We start from the raw sequence: 15670 nt of genomic DNA, 5'->3' as shown, positions 1-15670 counted from the left end.
TCAAGAAAGTCTATAGACACAAAATTTGACACTCACTAATGCCGCAGATTGTTAGTAGTAAGTAAAAAAAATAATGTCTATATATATATATATTTTGATGTGGATAGTGTCTATGTTGGCCTGAAATAAAAACTAATACATGCTTGCCAACTCAACTATTGTTAAAAAAAAAAAAATCTATTGTCAACTTTTTGTGTATGTACCATTAATTTAATCATTCAAATCGCTCACCGAAACACATAACATCTCTAGAAACCCTATTAACATACTTGGTTTTTAGCCAAAGTAATGTTACATTCACACAAAAAATTGATAACTTTTTTCATATTCATTAAATTCGCAAAATTTTACTAATTTTTATTTGAGCACACGGATATATTACTCTTAACTTAAGTTATGGATAATAATTTTGACACATCAACAAAGTGTCAATTTTTTGGCGTACTTAGATTTTCTCTTTTAGCCGTGTGAGAGAGAGAGAGAGAGAGAGAGGAACACCAATGATAGTTGTAAAGTGGGGCCTTAAATTACCCGCCGGCGCACATTAATGCAAGATTACACACAAAACAGCACTAACGTGAGCTTACAATGCGCACAACAAACAAAATCCTCCACACTCATCACACTCGTCACCACCAGTGCCACCCCATGAAGCATGACCCATCCACACACACACACACACACACAAACACAGTCACTCTCTCTCTCTCTCTCTCTCATTCTCTCATTCACAATTCGGTTATAATAAAGCATATTCTCTTTCTCTATTTCGCTCTCAATTTCTCACTCTCTCTCTCTCTCTCTCTCTCTCTCTTTCTCTTTTTTTGTTTTTTTTAGTATATAAAAATATATAAATTTTTATATATATCCGTTACTGATTATCTCACCATTCCTTTACTTTCTCATCGTTTCCAACGTCAAACAGTGAAAGAGAAAAAGAAAAGAAAAAAAAAAAGAAAACATACACACAGATTGAGATAAAGGCGGAATTTGGTTTTCAGGGAAAACAAAATCTTTTGGTGGTAGTGGTGGAGGAAGAAGAGGGATGGATTTGTGGGCGGTGCATCATGTAAAGAACACAACCCGGACCCCAGTCTTTCTCGGGAACTCGTTTTCCGAGAAACCCAATTCCTGGAACTTGGGAAAACCCAATTCTTGTAGCGGAACTGACTGTAAAGGCAAGGTCTTTGAGATCAGGGTTTTGAGGAGACGCAGGATTTCCACTTCTTCTTCTTCTTCCTTCGCTGTTAGAGCTATGGCAAAGAAGAATCATGAAAATTCTGGTATTGGGTTTTCTACTTCTTTTTCTTTTTTACTTTGCTTGAAATTTTGTTGGATTTTTGGTTCCTGGGATTCTTCGAATAGGTTTCGATTCTGGGTTTGTTTTGGTTTGATTGATGTGTGTGTGTTTTTTATTGGGTCTTATGGTGTTTGATTTTTGTTTAAAGTTGACTTTTTTAGTTCTGTTTGCTAGCTGACATGTTGGAGGGTTTTTGAAAGGAATGGTTTTTATGTTCAAAAACTCATAAACTAAAGGACTTGAAAAAAAAAAATGAAAGTTAGAATTTTTATGTTCGAAAATGCCCATCAACAAAAACTAGAAACTTTATTTTTATTTTAAGGCTTTTTGGGTGTCAGAGAGTGTGTCAATTAAGATTATTAGCTAGAAGCAAATGGGACTTGAATTGTTTGAACATGTGAGATTATTCACAGGAGGTTCAATTTTTATTAGAGGCTGTGGGAAGAGATAGTAAACAGAATTGTTATTGTGGGTTGTTAAATATGTTGGTGCTTGATGTGAGAGAGTGACTGTTGGTTTGAGACCGTTGAGATATTGGGCAGGCAAGTTAGTTGGTTAATTACTGAGATATTGCGTTATTATATCAGGTATCTATATAGCATTGAGGACTGATTTGAAAGCGGAACGTTTCTGATTACATAAAAAAAAAAATTTCTCCTTGAGGTCTGTAAAGTTAGTTAATCTATAGCGAAAAAATAAGGGCCGGATCTACTAGAGGTTTCAAATTGTTTGGAATAAACTTGCCTGGGTTGGTTTTTTAGCTAAATGGACTAGTTTAATCTGAGATTTGAATATTTTGTTACATGGTTGAGGCGGCCAAAAATGGTAGTGCTGTTGAATTATTGGCCTTAAGAGTCATCTATTTAAAAGGAAAAAAGAAAAAAGAAAAAGGCTATAGAGTCTTAGACATGGTAATTCAATAATAACACACTTCTTGTCCCTTCTTCTTTCTTTATATTTGTTTCTATTTAGTTAATTTAGAAGCATTTTAATGTGGAGACATGATGTTTTCTATGGGGAAAAAATGATTTGAGTGGTGATGTTCTGTTGTCTGGAAGCAGAATGGATAACTGTTGATGTTTTACTGAATCACTGAAAGAACCTGACCTGATAGCATTTGGACATTTGAAAGCTATGGATTTTATTTTGCCCCATGTGGATGATATGAGTTGCAGAACCAAAGCTCATTCTGGGAGTTCTTATATTTTGAAGCTTGTCTATCTGGTTGTTAGAGATTTCTTCAATCTCATACCCAAATGTCTAGAAGACGAGTTAAGAGTTTCTATACTTTGAAGAGCAAACTCATATTCTATGTGTGATCTCTCAATGCACAAGATTTTGCCTTTGTAGCTTGTTGACCTATACAAAAGCACATTTTGTGGTATCTGACCGGTGCCACTTTCTTGCACCGGATTCTAGATAGTTAGCTGATCATACTTCATACGGCTTATAACTTGGCTCTACTAAAAAATTTTTTGTCTCCTAGATCTAGTTTAATAAAGCAATAGGCAATGCTTCCATATCCTAGAATTCTCCTCATCCTCAATATGGTAGGTGATTGACTAGATTGTAAAAGCTGGTCTCTAAAGGCGTTCTGGATTACAAAAGAATGCATGGACAAATTTAATCAATCCCATTCAGGAGATGCAGCTAGCAATTTTTTATTAAGATTTTGAGTAATGATTTGGAATGAGGGTCCAGAAACTACCTCTTTTGCTTGAGAAGAAAGGCTTTAGAAATGAAATGAGGAAAAATCTTATGCCTCTTTATTTTTAGCTTACTTGATGATACTCCGTAAAACAAAACTAATAGTTGCTATAGTTTGGTGCTAAGAATCTTTTAAGCAGGGACAATTATAAAAGCATCTTTGATATACTTGACATTAAGAATACTTTGTTTATATATATACACACACACACACACACAAATTGTGGGAACATGTGCATGTGGATAATGCTGACATGAAAGAAAAGATGTTTGCGCGTTATCAAAACATGTAGTTGTCATAATTGATGCCTTGCCTTCCAAAAACTCTGCAAGGTGATGTTTTGTGTGTGTGTGTGTGTACACGTGCATTTATGTGCATGCATGTGTGCTTGTAACTTTGTTAAACAAATGCCATAAAATAAGTATACATGTGGTGTTATGGATTTCTTATTTCCAGTTTACTGTCTTGCATCATATTTTATTATTTTGCACATCTTTACTTACCACTGCATCCTTTGTTTTTAGGGTCTTCTTCTTGCCTCTGGCACCTTGTGTGTGAATCATATTACAAGTAATAGTTGTGATTCTAGCATATGACTAAACAATCTAAGTCATCTTTTGCAGAGCTTTGCTTATAAGCTGATGCTACTTCTCTTCTTATCAATGCGTTCATATTTTATAATCCTCTTCTTAAAATCTTTTTACCCAAGTTGCACTTATCGATCTTTCTTTTCCCATTGATTTTGGTTAATATTATTAACCATAAAGTATGTTCAGATTTACAGATTCTTTTTTTTCTTCTTTAAATTTCTTTTAATAGGTATAATGCAATCACTCTATTTAGACACACTTCTCTGCATGCTTTCTACTACTATATTTACATGGGTGGAATTCTGACCATATCCCCTTCTCATGAATAGTTTATTCAAGCTCTCCATCATCTTTTATTACTATTTCCTTGTTTTTTCTCCCAGTTTTGTGATGTTTTTTGTAGTCCTGTTACAAGTTTAGCTTAAAATTTAACAGTAATTTAGACTATTAAAATATTGTATAACTGTATGATTAGCAAACAGATAGGGCGTTGGTGTAATCTTTGGCATACGCTTATTTTGATTGGAAATTAATCTTCTCTCTTCTATTTCTTCACATGTTAGTAAATAGTCTATTATACTTGTCTCTGATTATATTGATATATTTGGCTGATACTTCTTTAAGGCTTTATATCATTGTTTCCCTAAATGTTTCTCTTTCCCCCATTAAGAGAATCATTAGCTTCTTATAAATTCCACCACTACTTATTTTTGTTGTGAAAATGTTAAATGATCAACTGACGCAGGTGCAAATGATTTTTTCATGAAATTTTTTGAGTCTTTAATTTCATTTATAATATGTTTCTTAATTAAATATACACTTGCTTCCTGAAAGATAATGTGTTCCTCCACTTCGGATAGAAGACATGTTTTGGTCACCATGTCAGAATCTGACATGTTGGTGCGTAGTTGCTGTCTATGTATGCTAGGTAACAACTCCACTAGAATTGTATGCCTAGACCTTACTTAAGCTGTTGTCTACTCTTTGGGAAAAATAGCGTCCTACCATTATAAAGATAATACGTCCAGTTTCGTGGGTAGAATTTAGGGTAGCATTGGAGGATTTATGATGTTTTCTCTTTAGTCACAAATTCCATGCGCAAAGATGATTGAGGGACCTTGAATATTGATCGAGGATTATGATTCATGAAAGTGTGGATTTTTTTTTTCTGGTCATTCTTACGAATTGATTCTAGGTGTATCAATTATGGAAATCAGAATGAGTTCTTCTTCAATGCAAAACGGAATGTTATTGCAAAATAGTGCAGATGTTAACGTTTGTATGGTACTGATTCTCATTGAGCGTGGAGTAGAATCTGATCTATTTTTGTCATTTTATAACTTAAAATTGAATACTTAACTGTGACCGAATAAGAAATATTTTGTATGTTAATGAATACAGGAAATGGTGATCGTTCTATTCCAGAAGGAGATGGGAAGAAAAAGAACAATTCTTCTGATGGAAACAAATCCAATGACACTGCTTCCAATAAATCTGAGCGTACAAGCTTGGACTGGAGAGAGTTCAGAGCAAACCTATTTGCCCGGGAGCAGGTGATATATTTCTCTCTTAGCGTAGCTGTTATCTTCCCGAAATTGAACGGTACTATTTGTAAAGTCCCAAATGTATCATATGTTTCACTCAATGTGATGTACAACATGAAGGCGCTGAGATAAGAGCTTTTTAGAAGTGCTAATGTTTGTATTAGATTGACCCTATCCGTTATGGGCTTGTCTGGTTTGTTGTTAATTATCTAGCCTTCCATGGGAGGGTAAGGCGATTAATTCGGATAGTTTGTGAAAAATTTCCTTACATGCCTTAGAGCTGGCACATTGCTGGGTTGTTGGGTCAAATAGTCACCTGCTTATAATCTGATTCCTCTGGGGTTCATTAGGTTTTGATGCCTGGCACAAATCTACCAGTTTGCAATTGTGGTGGATATTGGTTTGAGAGTTCAATTAGATGAGATTAACCTCCATCTATAAGGTTCTAGGAAATTTAGGCCCCCCTTTTTGGTTATGCGAACCACTTGTAAATGTTGAATTCTCGTGTGATTTAGCAAAGTAGACAAGATGGTTCAAAATCATGCTGCATAAACTGTAAAAATCACTTTTATTCTTTTGTAAAATTTAAATTCATACTCAAAATGATTATTTTTGCAGGCAGAAAAGGTAGAGACTGATACTCACAACCAGGATGTGAAACCCCATGAATCCAAACCTCTTGGCCTTAAATGGGCCCATCCTATTCCAGTACCTGAGACTGGCTGTGTCCTTGTTGCCACAGAAAAACTTGATGGAGTGCGAACTTTCGAGAGAACTGTTGTTCTCCTTCTTAGATCTGGAACCAGACACCCACAAGAAGGCCCGTTTGGGATTGTCATCAACCGTCCACTTCACAAAAAGATCAAACACATGAAACCCACTAATCTTGATCTAGCAACCACCTTTTCTGATTGTTCCTTGCATTTTGGGGGACCTCTTGAGGCAAGCATGTTTTTGTTAAAAACTGGGGAAAAATCAAAGCTTCCTGGATTTGAAGAGGTGATCCCTGGCCTGTGCTTTGGTGCTCGAAACTGTTTGGATGAAGCTGCAGTGCTGGTAAAGAAGGGTATTCTTAAGCCTCAGGATTTCAAATTCTTTGTTGGTTATGCTGGGTGGCAGCTGGACCAATTGAGAGAGGAGATTGAATCTGATTATTGGTATGTGGCTGCTTGCAGCTCAAATTTGATTTGTGGGGCTTCATCAGATTCTTCATCAGAAAGTTTGTGGGAGGAGATATTGCAACTAATGGGTGGTCACTATTCAGAATTGAGCCGGAAGCCTAAGCAAGATATGTAGTTATTGGATGAGCCTATGTTTGTTTACTAAATAAAAACCAATCCAAGAGTTGAAGGGAGACATGTAATCAAATTATTAGTGAAGCCAATTGTACAGAAAGTTATCTGGCTTTTCAAATCAGTAGATCTTCTTTCTGTTTCTTAAGCCTTTTGTTTTCTTTTTTCCCCCAGTTCTATTTTATTTTATTTATAATTAGAGAACCTTATATGTTTTTGTACGTAATGATACTCTTTAGGTTACCTCATTGATAAGAAGTTAAGCAATTACAAATAGCTTTGTAACATTGATGCAGTTTATTTCTGTAATTGGCTAATTGCTCTGGTGCTACAAGCTTTAGACATCATCAGAAATACTTTTGGGGAAGTTTAAGTCTAATGATGATAGTGATTTCCTTTGTTTTGAAATAAACTTCCACAGAGAGTGTTCATGATTCAATAGGTTAGGTGCAAGGGATACCCAAATGGATCCAGCACCTCTTGTGGTTCCTGGGCACTGAGGTTTGAATTCCACCAGCTTCTCTCCCTATTTTATTGGCAACACACACACACACACACGCACACTCTCTTCAGGCTACCACCAGAACCCCCCAGCCCCATGTTAGAATATTTGCAAGAGAATTTATTGCTGTCTTTCCAAGGATCAGACTGAAATAAGGAAAATAGTTATCCTTCACTAAACTGGAACAATTTGAGCACCTCTTAGCTGGATCATGTACGTGTGCACTTTAGTTATTCATGAAGGAGGCGAGAATGTTTCTAATGCTGACTAAGTGATCAACATTATTTTAGCAAGAGTTGACGCCATCAGAGAGAACAGGTCAGTAGGATGCAGAAGATGCCAAAAATATTAAATCCCTGAATCCAAATGACAATGATTATGAACACTGATCAAACTGCATTAGCATTCACTAATTTCTGCAGCCATTTGATGATCCATCAACAGAAGCAGTGCAGGTTTATACTTGGTGGCAACATTTTTGTGGAAAATATGACTAGGCTAGGAAAGTATCTAGCTCCTCTCCCAAGACTCAGCAAGACCAGAACTGAGTAATTGTCAGGTTCTGTATTTCTTTTTCCCAGCTTCCCCGTAAGATGTCTTTACATTGTTTGCAAAATTTGTATAGGCTACCACACAAATCATTTCAGAATCTATTAAGAAATTGGGGCTCCCAAAAAGTGCTTTTCTCAATGTTCCCCCCACCACCCCCTCTCCTCTTTATCCCTCATTCTTTTAACCAGTAATTACTAATTAGTAATTGATGTTGATCAAAAAATAAAATTTAAGATCTAAGATTTATTACTCATCAAACGCTGGTAACTAATGCCCAAAGCTGTTAACAGATTAGCACACTGACTAAAATTCTGTATATTCCTTTCTCGTAAGTACAAGTAAAATACATGAAAGGAAAATGAATATTTATACATTGCATGTATATACTGGCTTCAATTGAACAAACCCTTTCTACTATACAAAGCAAAAACCTGCACATAATGTCTAAGCAACCAAAGAAATAATCACAGATCCTTGTAACTTAACAATTTCAAAGCAACCCCGCAGCACATACAACTGTCTGAATGCCTTGTTTTCTTCTCTTTTCTTTTTCTTTTCTTCTTTAGGGGAGGAAGGTGGGGGCAGAACTATAATCACCTTATTCTTGGTTTAAACCTTAGTGGCATATTATCTCTATTCAGTATGTGGTGATCACGAAAGAAGCTTCCGGCTGGCGTGCACGATGAATTCACTGGTCAGAACAGCCAGGTCATAGAAAAATCCATTCCTACCAAGGAAGAGAAGTTTCAAATCTTGAGAATCATGAAACATTTCTTCAATGGTAACCATCGTAGTTTTTATTGGTTCTGGTCTTGTCAAGTCGTGCTTTACGAACAGCTTGTTGGATTTGTCTCTCATGCTCTTTGAGCATATCTTCAATGTTTCCTCCTGGAGGCATCAATGGTCCAGAGTAGTGGATTCTGTTCTTCTTTGGTACATATCCCTGTAATCAAACGAGGAGAGTCAGTAATCTTAAATTGAGTGCTGTCACAAGTAGCTTATATTATGATAGCCCAACAGTTCATGCATTAGTTTTCAGGTCCACAGTTTTGACTTGTGAAAGAAAAGTATATAGTTAAGGAAGGATTATGAGCAGAAAAAGTTAGTTATTACCATTTCAGGTTCTTTTCTAGCTACTCCTTCATCTTTATGCGGAGAATTGGACAGGTCTGCAGCTGCAGGAGGCATGTGAGACTTCTGTGCCTTTGACTCACCATTGTATCTTGCAGGGGCTCCAGGCCTGTTCAATGATGATCCTACTAAACTAGTGTGTACCACTGAACTACAATGAGTGAAGCCATTCTTCCTAGCTCCTCTAGGTGGCTCCATCCGGAAACCAGACCCACTTTCCTCCGTGGGATCGTACTTGTGACTGGAGGTTTTGGGATTAGTCTGCCCCTGTCACGTTTAAGTTAGCCACATAAGTGAAATGAAAATTACACTAATAATAATTAGTTGTCATTCAAGCCTTGAAATACCTTCAAAGAAACATCTCCCTGGGCGTTGAATTCTGGTGTTGGCACTGCCTTGGCATCTCTTAAACCCCTTCTGACAGACTCAGCACCACGACATTTTACATTTTCAGCTTTTCTCCTGAAATAAAAAAAGACTGCATTTATTGCAACATCCCAATAAAATTTCAAGGCATCACCACCTAGAAATTTCAACAAATTCTACAAAAAGGGACTCTAATTTCAAGCTCCGCAAAATGTTACATTTGAGGCTTCCACACAAATCAATCAATATCAATATATATATATATATATATATATATATATATAAAAGTAAAGATTTCACGTTAGAAAACATGGATTGTGCCAAGTGGCGCAATCTCTGAAGTTCTTTTTATTTAGGCTTCTAGAGTTTGCATTTATATCAAATTATTAGTTCATTAAATCAACTAATAGAGTAAATGTATATACTAATTATCTATAGTTGTGCATTAATTATTTATATTAAACAAATTTATAAGATTCTTTTTATAAACTTTAATTAAGAAATAATTTTAGTTGGAATAATAATATTAGATTTACAATATGACATTATTCCTCATGTTTAGTTGTTTTGACAAAAAGTGACACAAAAACTACCAAAAAAAAAAAAAAACATTTGTGAATTCACTAAAAATGAATCTGAACCCTTTAAATTTCTTGATTCTTTTTAGTGACATGTGATATATGTGTGTGTGTGTATGTATGTGGAACTAACATTGTGTTATTTATTTTATGTAATTAGAAAGATAACTAATAGAATGAATATGTTTATTTTGCTATATTAATTATTTTAAGCAAAATGAAATTTTAATATAATTTTTCTAAGATTTATAAGAGAAACAATTGATTTTTTTTTTTAAATTTTATGTGAGGAACAATTGATTTGAAATATGGTATTCTTACTAAAATTTTAGTTGTATTTACAACTATTGAAACAATGTCCAAGAAAAGGGAAAAAATAAATAACTTTACTAACACAAAATCCTGAATGTAAAAAGAAATAGTTGAAGGATATTTACATTTTTTGTAGGCATGAAACATGCCTATTTATATGACCCAATATATCATGCAATTTTCAATTTAAAAACACATATACATGCTATGATCAAATCACTATATTATTCTTAGTGTCTTTCTATTTTGTCTATAAAATAACTAAAGATTACATTTTTTTTACAAGGAAAGTTATTGATTTTTTTTTTAATATACATTGATAGTTGAGGGTGAGGGATATAAATTTGAATGTTTATATTAGAAATTGAAATACCAACTAGTTAAGATAAATTTTATTGAAATATTGAAAAAAACTAATAATGGGTTGTACTGTCAAGAACTCGACTAGTAATTACTAAAGCCAAAACCATATATGGTTCCAAACCGTCAAAATATCGTCTTGCACAAGTTTCAAAAGATTTTTTTATTTTTTTATTGGAAGTCTGTAGTATACAGTAATATTGAAGTTTCAATTATTTGATACGGTAGGTTTAATATTAAAAAGTCAAGATGTACATAACAACACATGTAATTAATATGATGTAGACAAATCAGGAGATGATGACTATTTTAAGATGGAGTAGATATATAAGAAGTTACACATACCATATTATCATTTGGGAAAGTCTTTTTTTTTTTTTTTTTTTGAAGCAAAAGCATTAAGACACAGCTTAAACTTAAGCTATTCATATCAAACAATTTTATTTCTCCTTTTGTATCTAAGAAATAGAAATAATACCATCAAAAAGCATACCTTCTTTCTTCCTCGTCTCGAAGCTTGGCATCAATCTCCTTGCATGGAGGATATTTTGGTAAACTTGATGGCTCCAAAGGTAGGGGCTTTGTTGTGAAGAACTGAAATGGAAAAGTCCAAATTATAAATCCAATAATTGAAACACACATAAATGAGGTTAATTGCCTCAAGTTAGGGGTAAGGTCCAAGGGATACAAAGGGAAACTCAAAGTTACCTCACTTCTAAGTGCAGATGCAGCTGATCCTCGTTTCTCTGGCTCTATTGAAAGGAGTTTATCAACAAGAGCCAAAGCAGAAGAGGGAAAGTCTTTGAATGTGTCAGCAACAAAACGCCTGTATCGATGTTGAGGTTTGAAACTAGTTGCATGAGGCAATTTTGATTTTTGCCAGTAGTCCTCAGAGGGTGACCCACAAAGCTTAAAAATCTTATGCATTTGTTCCACCTAGTAATAGTTGGGATGTTATTGACCACCATTAAAAAATATTTGAAGGAGTAAATGATATGTTTTTATGTTACTACTATATTAACACAAATGCAAAACCAGAATCAGCTCTGAGTTATCAGTGCTGATTAGCAGGCTGATTAGCAGGCTTGCGGGTATAGAAAGTAGGAAATAATACTTAACGAGCATAGATGGTGATGTTCGTTACACCTACAAAGTAAGCATACAATCCAAGCAATTTAATCCGGGGATTACCTCTGTTCTTCCAGGCATAATAGGCTTCCCAGCAAACAGTTCTGCTAGGATGCAACCCGAGCTCCACATATCAATAGCTGCCCCATACTCTGTAGCCCCAAGCAAGAGCTCAGGTGCTCTATACCACAGAGTTACAACACGGCTTGTCAACGGCTGCTCTTGATCAGGCTCATAAAAGGTGGCCAAACCAAAGTCTGCAATCTTAAGAACTCCATTATTGTCAATCAGAAGATTTGAACCCTTGATGTCCCGGTGAAGAATACCACGACTATGGCAGTGCTCAAGGCCACAAAGCAACTGTTGCATGTAACATTTAATCTGCAAGCACATCGTATAAATATCAATTTTAGACTAGCATCATTTCGAGCAAAGAAATCTGTTAAATGGAACAAGCAAAAAAAAGGAAAATTTCATGTCAATCTTTTCCCCATATGAAAATTACAGAGCATGAAGCATGTGGGCCAGAAGAGATGCCAAGTGCATATAAAATTCAAACTTCTGATATTTGTTGAAAAGGCGAATCAAACTGCCAGAAATGATTTATTTCCATGAATAATAAAAGGAAGAAATTAATGAACAAGAAAAAAAGACAAGGCAGAAGCTTAGTATCTTGATCATAGTGAAAAAATGCCCAAGGCAAAATAAATTTAATCAAAACCTCCATATAGCTTTGAATATTCTTCTTTTTGTCTATTTCAACTGGCTAGGTGTATCTCTCTTTTTAAAATAAAATAAATTAAATTCATCAAAATCTTTTTAATTGTTGAAAAAGAGATTAGGAAAGCTCTTGATGAACCATGAAATGTCTACCATTAACGGCTTAGTATATTACAGTCCAAACATAAATCTGGTAGGTCCACCATGTACCATGCTCAAAATGGATACCTTCAAATTTTTAAAAGTGATAGAAGATAAGGTACCTGTGGTTCAGTAAACTTGATGCTACGTGTTGCTGAGAGCCCAGCAAGGTCATGGTCCATGTACTCAAAGACAAGGTACAAGCTGCTTGACATCCTTGATGTAACTATTCCCTCAAGCTTCATAACATTTGGATGGTCAAGTTTACGCAGAATATGGATTTCCCTAGCCATAAAACGTACACTTTCTGGATCCATATTTAGAAATCGAACTTTCTTCAACGCAACGATTTTGCCAGTGTCAAGGTCACGAGCCTTATATACACTGCTGTAAGTTCCTTGTCCAATCTGCATTAATAGCATCCCATCTGGACATCAATATATAAGATATTGAACGACCCTATAACTACAAATAAAAATCCTATACCACAAAAAGAAAAACGATACCTCTATCAAGTAAAGAAAATAATTTTAGAACTTATAAAAGGAAGAAAAAAACTTCAAAGTTTTTGAATATTTATTACTATATTGAGATATCTTACTCTGATTGAAACTACAATTGCTAACCATTAATTTTTTTTTTCTCCTCCAAACTACTCAATTTTCACTTAAGCAACATGTAAGCAACATATATATACATATATATATATATATATATATATATATATATATATATAACTTAGCATTTTCAAGGAAATAACAATTATAGTCAATATATTTTTACTATAAATCTTAAGGAGTTGCAATACTTTCACATCCTGTTTTGTATGAATAAATTTTAATATGTTATTTTAGTTATTAAAATGGGATGAACCTCACATTTCTATCAAGTTAAGATATATAAGCTTGTCCCACTCCACCAATTTTGTTTCCTTTCATCAGTATCTCATTTTAAGAAATATTTATTCCTGAAAAAAAAATCTCATGCAGTTTAAAGAAAATGATATAGAAATATCATTTATACGTAGGATTTTTGTTGGTTCCTAGTTCATGGTTCATATAATTCTCATGCTAAAATCCATATACTTATCAGTATCACAAGATCGCATACAAGTCTCAAACATGATGACAAAACTATTCTTTCAAAACGGCCACTGACATCAACAAACGAGGACAGTGTTTCAATAGTAGAGGTCTATCTCAAAAAGAGAAACAATCAAAACATTATCAACATAATAAAACAAGGCATACATTGCACTCAATAAGAGACATTGAAAGAAGTGATCAATTAGAAAACTAACTTTGTCTAACTTCTCAAACGATTCTGCCCTTCGAGGCACCCAACCTTTGATGGCTTCTCCTGCAACTGCAGTTAACCAAGACGGCCACTCAGCCGCACTTTGCTCCCCTTTACCACCTTGGGGCGTGCTAATTATCTTAGACACCTCAGAATGTCTTCCACTTGATCCTAAATCCATTGTTGCCCATCTTTGGTGATGGCCATTGGTGGGTCTTTCCACAATCCTTTTTTTCTTCTCTTCAGTGTCCTTTGCCGACGTGATAGACCCCGAATTCACTCTTGAGGATGCCTTGGATTTCGGACGCAATGAACCATCAACTCCTCCACCACCTATTACCTCTACTACCACCTCCTGTCTCTTAGAGGGAGCTGGAGCTACCACTTGAACTGAGGACTTACTAAGCTCCTGTGCTCTCTCCCAATCAGCAATCTTTTCAGCGTCTGAGGCTCCTTTGGAGCAAATGCACCCCATATTCTCACCTCAGAATGTTCTGAATATATACAGCAACAACAACAACAACAACAATCCCTTTTGCAATGTTATAACCAATAATCAAATGGGTAGACCTGCATTTTTTTTTTCCTCAAAAGCCAAAGCTTCCAGTTTCAGCAAATCATATTTCCTCAAATTCTCAATCTGGGTGCTCTCACATTCAATTTGAAACCAGTAAAAGAATCAAGTTTCTGATTCTTTTTGAACAAAGAAAGCCCACTCCTATGTATAATTGCAATGCAATATGATTGACCTTAGGTTCCCAGACCCTTCAGAATAAAGGAAGTTGCAGCCTCAGAATTTTCTTCAAGCAGATCAATGCTCCAAAACTTTAGAGAACCCGATTGTAAAGTTTCAATCTTTAATCACAATGAGGGTGGGAAGGAAATCAATGAATCCAAGAATTGTAGAACAAAAGAAAAAAAAAATTGTGACAAAGAATGTTATAGGCTGTAAAATTTCAAAACTTAAATTGTACAATAAAAATCAACAAACAACAATACAATTTCAAAGGTTCAAAATTGATCTTGAAAAACCCAGACCAGAAAATCCTGCTTTGAACGTAAAAGAAATTAAAATGTGAAAAAAAAAATATGAAAAAGAAGAACAAAAAACAAATATGTTCTTGATGCAGGAGTTTCTGGGTTGCAGGCTTTTTCTGCTTTTGTTTTCAATTGAAGAAAGAATCAAAAGAGTTCAAATTAATGTATTTTTCCTTTAGTATATGCAAAGATTAGAGATTGAAGAAATGCAGAGGACATTAATGGAAAATCTCAAAAAAAAAAAAGGTATAAAAGTGAAAAAAGAATTGAAAAAAAATTAAGGGTCTTGGAGATTGCCCTGAGTTGGAATGTGGGTCATGTGTGAGAGAGACAGAGAGAGAGAGAGAGAGAGAGATTTGCGGAAGTGGGTTAGTCCTAGAAATGCGAAAAGCCAAAGGTTTTTGGGACATGACAGAGTGGTGCTTGTTTGAGCTGACCTAGCTTAACTCTCTCTTTCTCTCTTGACAGAGAGAGAGAGAGAGAAAGAGAGAGAGAATCTCTAAGGACAATGAACATGTATCTAGATAGATAGATACATGTATCATGTATGAAACAGAAATTGGAATGTTTTAGGAATCTGTGTCCTTCTGGCAGAGACACATAGAGATTGTAACTTGTAAGAGAGAGAGAGAGAGTTTGTGACTGTTTGCAAAAAAAGAAAAGAAAACAATGCAGACGTGCACTGCAGTATGTAGCAGAGAATCCACGTGTATCCATCTCAACTTAGGACTACTTGGCTCCACCTCACAAAATCTTTTCCTTTAATTTGTTTTTCTTTTCTTTTGTTTTTAATTTTATCCAAAGAAGATCTATTTTTTTTCCACTCATCTTGATTATGTCCAATTGTTACGTTTATATTTTTTGTCACGTGGCTTTTGAGGAATCACCTCATACTTCTAGTGATGGCATGGCAGGCCCTCTTCTGCTCAATCCGGAAATCCATCACCTAAAAATATCATCTCCAAAACACTTTTTTTTTTTTTTTAATGGTGTTGTAGTTACTTCTCCTTTGTTAATACGGCTAACGTGTTAAAAATTTGGGTATTATTTTATTACTTTCTTTCTACTCTATTAATAAATAAATAATTAAAAAAAATAAGGGTATATAATGT

General features: G+C 34.8%; 2 protein-coding genes across 2 annotated transcripts; one reads left to right on the top strand and one right to left on the bottom strand.

The window, feature by feature from the left end:
* Positions 1–619: 619 nt before the first annotated feature.
* On the top strand, positions 620–6719 carry LOC142619772 (uncharacterized). Its single transcript, XM_075793049.1, has 3 exons — positions 620–1283; positions 5000–5151; positions 5761–6719. The coding sequence occupies exons 1-3, from the start codon at positions 1046–1048 to the stop codon at positions 6436–6438; spliced, it is 1068 nt and encodes a 355-aa protein (XP_075649164.1). The 5' UTR covers positions 620–1045; the 3' UTR covers positions 6439–6719.
* Positions 6720–7711: 992 nt separating this feature from the next.
* LOC142619008 (putative serine/threonine-protein kinase At1g54610) lies at positions 7712–14507 on the bottom strand. Its single transcript, XM_075792081.1, has 8 exons — positions 13525–14507; positions 12347–12631; positions 11427–11744; positions 10944–11171; positions 10729–10829; positions 8967–9081; positions 8602–8886; positions 7712–8431 (listed from the first exon to the last, which is right to left on the bottom strand). Exons 1-8 carry the CDS (start codon positions 13993–13995, stop codon positions 8264–8266), a joined length of 1971 nt encoding a protein of 656 aa, XP_075648196.1. The 5' UTR covers positions 13996–14507; the 3' UTR covers positions 7712–8263.
* Between the last annotated feature and the right edge of the window lie 1163 nt (positions 14508–15670).

Source organism: Castanea sativa, chromosome 12 (assembly GCF_040712315.1).
Source record: "Castanea sativa cultivar Marrone di Chiusa Pesio chromosome 12, ASM4071231v1".
Lineage (NCBI taxonomy): Eukaryota > Viridiplantae > Streptophyta > Magnoliopsida > Fagales > Fagaceae > Castanea > Castanea sativa.
The sequence above is the reverse complement of the archived record's forward strand: the minus strand, read 5'-3'. Positions and strand labels throughout refer to the sequence as shown.

Bases quoted from the DNA above. Each gene is read 5' to 3' on its own strand.
- LOC142619772 (XM_075793049.1), top strand. From the start codon at position 1,046: ATGGATTTGTGGGCGGTGCATCATGTAAAGAACACAACCCGGACCCCA. The intron at 1,284-4,999 runs GTATTGGGTTTT...TAATGAATACAG, and splicing joins GAAGAATCATGAAAATTCTG to GAAATGGTGATCGTTCTATT. The intron at 5,152-5,760 runs GTGATATATTTC...TTATTTTTGCAG, and splicing joins ACCTATTTGCCCGGGAGCAG to GCAGAAAAGGTAGAGACTGA.
- LOC142619008 (XM_075792081.1), bottom strand. From the start codon at position 13,995: ATGGGGTGCATTTGCTCCAAAGGAGCCTCAGACGCTGAAAAGATTGCT. The intron at 12,632-13,524 runs GTTAGTTTTCTA...CTATTAATGCAG, and splicing joins CGTTTGAGAAGTTAGACAAA to ATTGGACAAGGAACTTACAG. The intron at 11,172-11,426 runs GTAATCCCCGGA...AACTATTACTAG, and splicing joins TTATGCCTGGAAGAACAGAG to GTGGAACAAATGCATAAGAT.